Below are 10,044 nucleotides of genomic sequence, written 5' to 3'. Positions count from 1 at the left end.
AAGCCAACGGTTTTAAATAAGGAAATAAAATATTTCTGATCGTACGTTTTTAATTATATCCTTGCCTTGCACTCCAAGGCTCTTGTAATTGTTTTGCTTGGCTACAGGTCATGTCGGCTGATCTCTTGTAATGAAATATTATTCTATTCTTGCTGCAAATCCTTCAGAGACGATGAGATGAATTCAACATAATTAGATTTCCTATTTGATTAGTGCTTCCACTTATATGTCCAACCACCTTCACCACCTACTGTTCTTACTTGCAAAAGGATATGCCGCTCTTGCAAGTTGCAACCTCAGTACTGTTTTCTTAATTTAGGAAAATCACAAAATATTCACTCTTTTGTTTTGATGAAAACCAACCCTCTTCCCATCAGCAACAGCTAGCAACTTGCTGTTTGAGCTTTAAGAAGTAGTTTGTAAAATTTTCCCATATTTTTTGGGTTTTGTAAAATGTTGTTGGGAAAATGTACAGAAGAGTCTTGATATTTGATCTTACCCAAACTATGCAAGCAAAGAATACGCTGTCGTAAGATAGTCTATTTTGTGTTTCAAATGTTAGGAACTGAAGAGAAAACCCTCGAAACAGAAAAAAGATGAATTAATTGGCATATTCAATGCAAGTGCTTTACATCATGGTTCCCTTTGTGGCTCCACTGTTAGAAAAAAAATGGCACAACCAAGAAAAGATAAATTAAAGAAGGGAGGTATCTGTTCTCTTACTCTTCCTCAATTTCAAGGCCTGGTACGTATTCTAAACTCACGTCGAAAATGACCGGACTACTTGGAGCCACCCTTGGCCTTCCTGGAGCTGAATTGAGACCCTTGGGAAATGCCAACTAATCAAAACCAGAGTAAAAGCACAAAGGTTAGAACTATCCTGCTGTGAATTCATAGAAGCACTTGCAATTGGTAGTTGGAAGTTATCAAAGCCAATACAATCATAAATGTTAAAGTTTCAACTTAACCCCACCGAAGAAACATAACACATAATGCCTCGAACAGGTTCTAGGTTTTTGAATACCATTCTTTTTCCCTTTTTCTTTTCTGACTGATGAAGAAATGATAAAAGTCAGATTTTACAGTAGGCCAATGTTTCAGAAGCTTCTAGCCTAGTAGAGGCAAAAGAAAACCCTGTCAAATACAAATAGAGAAAGCAAAATGTATCTCATCCTTTTCTTCGATAAATCTTCCATGAGGAGCTGTTATTAATAATATCTTAGTTTTCCTGGTAATGATACATTTGTGAGCACCCCAGCCTAGAAAAATTTGGTTAAGCTGCATGGCTGAGTAATCTCATAAACGCTGTGATAAACGAAATTTTGCACTGCTATTTACATGACGGGAAAGTGTTCTACTAGAAAAGAATTCCAAGGAGTAAATGCTCATATAATTGAAAATAATTTCTTCTTTTCTTTTCTGTTTTTTTTCCTTCAGAAATATAAAGTTCCCTGTTTTTCTGTCACAAATAACACAAAGTAAAAAACTTACCGATCCTGGGATGTAGAGTCGGCGCTTCCCTCCTATTTTCATGGATAAGATCCCTTCATCAAGTCCCTTGATCACCTGTTCTACTCATTCAGATTAACAATTATTAACAAACATTCTTTTTCCCGGCAAGATAAGTTACTTTTAAATTCTTATAACAAAATGAGAATGTGATAATGTGATTCAAACAGTACCAATCCTTCTGACTCCCCTCTAGTCATGTGCTTCATGTAATCACAGAGTTTTTTTTTATCTCCAAATTTTATTTTTTGGGTGATTGTACAAGAACATGCTATCTGTTGATGCGTAACCCTTAAGCTGAATGCCTTGGAGCCAAAGTCACAAAGTCCTTCCTATTTCATTTTATAAGTTTTATTTTTTTCTGATGTAATTTGAGCCATTGGATCATAGTCCAAGTGGCCTCTTATCTTGCCTAGGATCTAAATGTCAGATTATGACAAGTGGGATCATCTCATAGGATGATAGGATCAAAGGCTAGGATTTAATTCCCTTGTAAATCAGTTAGAGAAGCAGCTCACTTCTCTCACTCATATATACCAATATACAAAAACAGTGGAATATAATGAATAGTAATCTCTGAAGTTTTTCTACTTTTCTGAGAGCAACGTTCTCTTCCTCACACCCTCTCTGTGATCTCTTCCTTCTTCCCAAAACATCCAAAATGCTGAAAACATTGAATTCTAACACTATCACCAAAACAACGACAGGACCTAAAATTTCATTGATTAATGGAAAAATTTGGAGTTGTATTAATTGTTTCAACAAGCAAACTCATTATTAAATAGGATAAGTTTGGAACTGAAAGCACAAATATACCACAATATCATTCATGTGATTACTCTTATAAATGAGGATGAGGATGACTGAAAAATCATAAATAGAAATCAAACGATTGGAGACATTTATAGAGCATACCTGACCAGAGCCAACACGAAATATATAAACTTGACCCTTCTCCAAGGAACTGTATAATTGAAGAAAGAATACAAGAGTGAGAACCTGGATCTTATCTAAGCCCCAATCAAAATTTGTCAACCACAAAACTTGTTCCGAACCAAAAAAGATAAGTTATAAAAAATAAAAAATAAAATAAAAAAAGATGTAGGATGCCACCATATATTAGGTCCCAAGCGGAAAACCTTTAGAAAATATCAACAAGATCATACTTACAAATTAACCAACGTGAAGTTTACATCTCTGAGATGCTTTATTATTGAATACCAACAACTCTTAATAAATGTACAAGTAATGCATATCATGAGTAAGTACCATACCAGGGTATATGTTGCTTGGATAGTTTCTCATGTTAAGGCTACTGTGGTTTGATGCAAAGGAGAATAACCAAAGCTTCCCAGTGGTGCATAACGCATAGAGACGGAAAAAATGACGATCAGTTTTTTCTTCACTACCCAACACTTCCCAGTAAAATTATACTCGTGGTTGAGTCTGTTCAGGGAAGTTTATCCGAGCTGGGTAAATCCAGCTACATGCTTTTTCTTTGTGTGAGAAGCACATTTCTTTCGGTGGTGGTAAGGAAAAAGTTTTATGGATTAGTAGTGCGGTAGTGGTCTTTCGGTAATTTCATTGAAGAGGAATAAAACATTTTCTGAAATCATGGTAGGGAGGAGGTGAAGGTTTTATGGGACAAATTCAGACTTTTGTCTTCATTTTTGGCTTCACTGTCTTCTGAGTTGCATCATATATTGTTTCTTCCATTTTGGTAGATAGTAAAACAGCTGCTAAGCCTGTTATTTAGGCCTCCCAATTGTGTTTTGGATCTTTCTCGCTGTTAGAAAGTCTATTGTTTCCAATGTTTTTCTGTCTTCGTTGATGTAGGTGTGATGGACAACTTGTCCAAAGTAAAAGTTCTGTTCCTGATCAGGAAAAGGAAAGAAAAAGTTCTAATAAAGTGTGTGCCTTGTACCCAACGATATATTGTATCCAGCGTATTGTTTTCTCCTGTTGTTGTGGGGATTGGGCGAAGTTTTATGGGACAAAGTTGGGCGGAAGTTTTATGGGACAAAGTCAGATTTTGGTCTTGACATTGGGTTTCCGTTTCTTTTAAGCTTTCGGAACATAATGTTTTCTTCTAATTTGGCAGATTGGAAAGTATCTGTTCTTTATTCCTAACTGTGTTTTGATTGTTTGCAATATTGTTGCTGTCTACATTGATGCATATATGTTGTGGATAACTTGTCCTCAGAGTTGTACTTCAACTTATTTTATAAAACTATTTCTAAAGAAAGTAAATCATGAAAGCTATTGCACTTTTTTTGCTGCTATCAAGGTATAACAATGTGATACCTGTCAAATATTTGTCCAGATGGAACCATGGCAACATAATTCGCCGCCACCTACACAAAAATTATACAAACTCTATCACCGTATGAGAGTCAAAAACACAATAAACAATGTACATCTATTGACAAGTAGATAAATGTCTGTATAGAATTCTATCCCTCCCTTCCTCTCTCTGTGATAAAACCACCCACTATTTCCATATAGCTAAATCATAATATTAGCTAATTCACCTGGAGTGATATCAAGCTAGCTTGGTTCAGTCAAGCAAACAACACATATATGGAGATTTTGAAAGTATTAAGGAACAAAGGCTTATTCTCAGTAAGGAGATGCCAAAAATTTGACGTAAAATATACATTGATACCATATCTAGGAAACCAGAAAGTAAAAGGAAGTAGAAAATTTATATTTGAACTTCTAACAGTTAAGAGAGGATGAGAGCAGGTACCCAAGACCTGTGGCTGCAGAGGCATAAGTACTTATGAATTGTGATTATCTTAAGGACTGCTAAGAAGTGCATTTTACGGAGATTCACAAAGAAGCAGAGATGATGGTACAAGAGCCAATATCAAATATAGAAAATAACCTTTAAATTCTATTAACAATCAAGTGCTTGTTTGTGTCAGAGAAAACAAAAATCCAACATATTCTAAAAACTAGTTCTCCCAATATGGATTTACCACCTGGATACACGGTTTGTTTAGGTGGTGAGAAAGTCAGTAAATTAAAGAAGGCTTTGTATGGCTTAAGCAATCTCCTAGAGCTTGGTTTGGGAGATTTACTCAGTCTATGGAGAAATTCGGAAAGAGCAATTCTGATCATATGGAAGTTTTTATTAGTAGAATTTTGTGTGTTAACTTTTTTTACTTCTATGAGGTTCATTTGTTTCCTAGTTTGTATATCATTGTAGTCCCCTTGATACCTCCTAGATGGAGAAGAACCAACATTCAGAAATTTAACCTAAAATTTAACATTACACACCTGAAAACCAACTGGTGGGCTGGGGCCTTGACCAACTTTAATATCCTTGTACTGCAAACCGGACTCTGTAGTTACCATAGGTATCTTCAACAAAGAGACAAATTTAGCATCCATTACCAATACGGTTGATAGTTCACATCAACAAAGAACATTCGTAACTGACATAAAATCAATGAACTTCCAGGGAAAAAAACATGATTATGATAATTTAAACCAGAAACAATGCATCCTTAGTAACTGACAGCAACAGAGTGAATTGATCATATGAGCTGCTATAAAGTGGAGAAAACGTATCTCAAGTAAAAGACACAAATCATTATGTTTAATTAATGTCTTGGGAGGTTATGCTCAGGTTGCATAATGTAAAGTGAAAGGTAAAATAGTGTTAGCAGAGACGATTTGACCAACTTAACTTGAACTCCGATTCAGTTAATAGATATCAATGTCTGGCACAACATCTTGGAGCTCATCACACAACAAGAACCATATGAAGGGATTAAATAGATAGGCTCAAATTGGTGTGTATGCAAAGTTTCAAGGGAAAGAGATAAACAGAAATTCAGGATCATATGAAAAAGTTTGTAGAATGAACTACTCATCACAACTATTCTGAAAAGGGGAACAAAAGTCCTTGGAAAAATAATGAGGAAAAAAGTAATAGAGTTGAGTATAAATGGAAAAGGAATGCATAAATAGAAATAAATTGGTGGACAGAAATTGGGAGTGTAATGACATATAAGGCGGCACTAAAACTAGATTTTTCACAACGGGCATATCACAGGTGTCCTTTTAATAATGTGAGAAAGCACTAATTACTTGGAAATAATTATTTATGTATATCTTTATATATTCTTGTCTATTTTGAATAAAAATATTATTGTCTATTGTTGCACTAGACAGTATGCAAAGGGCATAACTATGAACGAGCCTCACAGTTCAAGGTATTAACCCTTTTTTTTCTGAAAACCCCAAATAGAACCTTTCATTCGGGCAAGCTACATAAAACTGACTTCAAATCCTCTAAAGCATTACTTCCATTTTTCCAGTTTGAGAAATATTTCAAGTCCCCAGAGTTGAATCACAATATTATTTGTAAACTTCATATTTTTTAAAGACTTAATGAACAAGCTAGAGATCAGTATTATGCAAGTTATAACTGCTATAAAATTTGCTAGAATTTTGGAGTATGTAATATTTGAACTCCAAATATGCAGTTAAGGGATCCATGCAATCTCACCATACATTTTCAAGCTCTTTCTCACAAGAACCATCACATAGCCTAGGTTTTTCTTCTGGGGGTAAGCCAGCTCCCTCAGCTTCAAATGAGTCTGTCACAAGGCTTGAAACTCCAAGAAGCAACCCAATCATATCTCTTCGTTTCGTTAAACAGAACTGATCCATATATCCTCTTGATCTTGCAGCTTTAACGGTAAGTTCTGAATTTGAACATCGCACAAGCACACCCCGAACTTTTGCGCAGGAAATGCCTTGATAATTTGCAGATATCCTTTTTCCAGAAGATGAACCTAACACATGATGAGCTAATTTAAAGGAAAAACACCATAACTAAAGCTGTGATATAGTATATAGGTAAAACTTGAAAGCAAAACAGAACATCTAAAGCTGTGGTACAGACACATACAAAGCTTCTTCAACGGGACTCCATGCCGTCCAAACAACCATTTGTTTTTTGGTTCATTACCTTAGGCTGTAGACTAAGGTTCAGGGCCTAGGATTAGCTGTAAGCCTTAGATCCTAAACCATTACTCAAAGCCCTAATTGTAAAAGTTAAATAAATCTACAAGGGCCATGCTGTTCCTATCTAAGAAGCTGACTCTATTCCAACTGCCTGCTTTTCTATAGCACCAAAATTTTAAAGCTTCCTCCATTTATAGCCAATTTCTTGCAAAGCTGCAATATGATCTGGACAATGTTCAACCTTCACATTGCCACTCACTGCCCCTTCTCCTTCCAAAATGAGAAACAATTGTTCCCATCACGAACTTGGGATTTGTACAGGCAAAACCCCATTTTAAATCTTTGACATGAATCACACACAGTGGACCTGGTTCAAATTGTACAAATTAAATAACACCACCCACCAGCCTCGATAGCCAACTCCAAGAACTAGAGTTCACAGTCACCCCTGAAATTGGATGCTATCTCAAATTATATAGCCTAATTGCCGTTTGATTTAGAAATTAAAAGAAACTAATAGAATTTTACGAAGAACAGGATAATACAAAATAAAATAAAAATATAACATAACCATTCTGCTAACTAATTCGCAATCTATGAATCCCACAAGTACATATTTGAATGGAAATTTTCAAAAAATGCCTTCTAAATTATGATATTACCCAAGAGAAAGAAAAAGGCAAACACAGAATTTTTATTTTTATTTTTACTGAGTTTTCTAATTTTGAACATGCACATTGAGAATGATTAGAAGATGGAAAAGTAATAAAAAGAAGGCTATCAAGAAGAAAAGTGATTACCAAGTGGAACGAGCAGAGTCGAGGAAGACGAAGCCATGCTCAAGTGGAAGTGAGGAGTTTGTAACGTCCACAAACGGATAACGAAATCAACTTGTTTGTATAAATACAGCTTGTCCAAGTGCGTACTTTTCTGCGGATATGCGACATTCACCGGATTTTTTTTGCTTTTTTTTTTTTTTTTTCCTATAAAAACAAAAGGCTTATTTTTTAGGGACTTTGGCAGCTTTACCCTGGTTCACCTAATTTATTCACTAATATCCTTATTTTGAAACTCAATCACAAATACCCCTTATAAAAACTCCTTATTGACAGCCTATTGCCCATCCTTCACTTCGTTTTTTTTTCCTCAGTTGCTCTTCCTCTTCCTCTTCTTCCTTCTGCCAAACCTCACAAAATCCACATCAACCATAGAATCTCCCCTAACTCTATCTCATCTTAGTTATATCTTCCAACTAGGAGCTGATTTCAACCTAAAAGTTGAACCCCAAATTTGAACCGGACCCTAGCCAAGGCGCGACTCACCACCTCCGTTGTCGGCCTCCACAACGAAGCCACAGTGTAATGACCCAAATCCAAAATTTATATTTAATGAGTAATTTATTATGAGGAAAGACAATTTTGCCCTTGGAATATTTTATTAAGGAAAAGTTGACTTTTTGACCAGAAACGAATTTGACAATTCTACAGACACCGTTGCGTAGAGCACGGTGAAATGAGTTCATAGACACGTAGTGCGCCCGAATCGGAGTTGTAACGAGAGAGATATGGTCAAAAGAAACTCAGTGGCACAATCGTAAATATTTCAAAATGGGATTTTATAAACTCAGATTTCTCTCTCTCTCTCTCTCTCTCTCTCTCTCTCTCTCTCTCTCTCTCTCTCTCTTCGCGTCGTCCCTCTTCTTCCCTTCGAAACTCCGGCCACCGGCCACCGGCTACGGCTGTGGATGGGGCCGGTACCAAAATGACCGGGACGTCCTCCTCTTTCAGCCCCAGCCAGCTCCCGCCTCCAGCCGCCGCGATTTCACCGGAATTTGGAGAAGAAGCGGCTGGTGTCGTCCGATCTTCACAGCCGCCGATCTCCCTCCTCCGGCCACCGTTTCCGTCGAGCCAGGCACCCGGGGCCAGGCAGACCCGCAGGAGGGACCTTCAGAAGGTCTAGCTAGCTCGGACCAGGAGCGAGTGGACTTTTCTTTTATAAATGATTTTATGCAAATAAATTTCATTATTTGATATTGAATAAGTTTTATTGATTGTGGTTTTCCTAGTATGTTTTGTTGAGGTTAAATATCTCTATTTATACGTTGCCTAGTTAAAATGCTAAAAAGATATGGAAAGTGGAGATTGAGACTTATATAAGATAAAAAGGGCAGCAGAGTTCTAGATTTAATCCAAAATTTAGTTTTTCATCAGGGCTATCAGAAATTTTATATTTTCTTAAGCCACATTATGTACCCAGTTACAGAAACAGGTTGCCTTCAGTATATGTTGCCTTTGGATATGATGATGTCCACGGACATCCAGTTTGCCTTCAGTTTTGTCAGTGCACTTGACATTTGCCTCACGAGTTTCGGGGACGCCAGGACCGTGAGAGCCAGGAATGCGGATCAGGCTGACTACGGTCCCCTGAATCCTGCCAGTTTGCGGCTCGGGTTGACTTTGTGTTACTGAGACCTGCCAGGGGAATTGACGGATACCAGGAATTGATGGAATTAAAGGGGTACACCTAGGTGGTAGTTTTGAATTGATTACAGTGCTTTTATGCGAGTTTTATTGATCTTGAATATGATTTGCATATACGTATATAAATATGTGAACGCCTTAATTTTAGTATGATTCAAATGCAGATTTAATAATCAGTTTTACATAACTGTTTTTACAGTGGGGGTTAGTATATTCTTATGTTATTTTCTGAACCTTTATTTTTGTCCACTCACATTTTTTTGAATGTTTTGCGCCCCCAAGCTGTAAACGTGCACAGGAATCCACCACCGGGCCATTTTTCCGTCTTCCGTGAATTTCTTTTGTTATAGAAGTTTTGTTTTGTAAAAGGATTAACTCATTTGCAAACTCTTAGTAATTGCTCTGATATGTTGTCCTAGATTGAGAACTGAACTATTGGAGCGTATATTTAAGTACTGGCAGTTGGTTGTATAAATATACATGCTTGTTTTGACAGGTGTAAATTTGGGATTGAACAAATTACAGGGGAGACTCTGCCGAATTTTAGGTAGGAGTCAAGGCTAAATTGAAAATAAGTTGTAAGTAGAAGGGCAAGTAGGTCATTTGTGCCCGACATTCGCCAAGTGTCGGACACGCATAGGGTCTGACTCGAATTCCAAAACAGAATTTGGATCGGGTCCTGTCACACAGTCTTGACTTGCCACCTCCATTGTCAACCTCCACCATAGAGGCACGACACCTTCCTCGTCGATCTTCACTGTGGTGAGTTTTGATATTGGTTTTGTTTTTGTTAATTTATTTTTTTTGGGTTTTTTTGATTGATTGAGATTATTTGGTGATTGCTTTCACTGTTTTGAATGATATATTAATGGGTTTCTGTTGTGGCTTGCTGTTTCTGGGATTGAATGAAACTTACCAAATATTTCATGTGGTTGTTAAGCTCTTGGACTTGGATACACTGTTTTGAGCTTATGATTTGTCTTTGAAATGATGTATGCACTATTTTGTGATTGAGACTTGGACTTGCAGATCTCCTTGAAAGTAATGTATTCACTCTTTTGGATGATATTCGATA

At 36.8% G+C, this 10,044-nt stretch overlaps 1 protein-coding gene across 2 annotated transcripts; it reads right to left on the bottom strand.

Annotated features, from left to right (window-relative positions):
* Positions 1 to 583: 583 nt before the first annotated feature.
* Positions 584 to 7,458, bottom strand: LOC117616767 (peptidyl-prolyl cis-trans isomerase FKBP16-3, chloroplastic). Of its 2 annotated transcripts, XM_034346177.1 has the most exons (7): positions 7,290 to 7,458; positions 6,034 to 6,317; positions 4,792 to 4,875; positions 3,814 to 3,863; positions 2,425 to 2,473; positions 1,492 to 1,566; positions 584 to 839 (listed from the first exon to the last, which is right to left on the bottom strand). In XM_034346177.1, exons 1-7 carry the CDS (start codon positions 7,324 to 7,326, stop codon positions 720 to 722), a joined length of 699 nt encoding a protein of 232 aa, XP_034202068.1. In that variant the 5' UTR covers positions 7,327 to 7,458; the 3' UTR covers positions 584 to 719. The 2 variants fall into 2 exon arrangements, with proteins under 2 accessions (XP_034202068.1, XP_034202069.1); XM_034346178.1 differs by lacking the exon at positions 3,814 to 3,863 and having other exon boundaries at positions 1,492 to 1,571.
* Positions 7,459 to 10,044: the final 2,586 nt, after the last annotated feature.

This window comes from Prunus dulcis, chromosome 1 (assembly GCF_902201215.1).
Source record: "Prunus dulcis chromosome 1, ALMONDv2, whole genome shotgun sequence".
Lineage (NCBI taxonomy): Eukaryota > Viridiplantae > Streptophyta > Magnoliopsida > Rosales > Rosaceae > Prunus > Prunus dulcis.
This window is presented reverse-complemented; position numbering and strand designations above follow the sequence as displayed.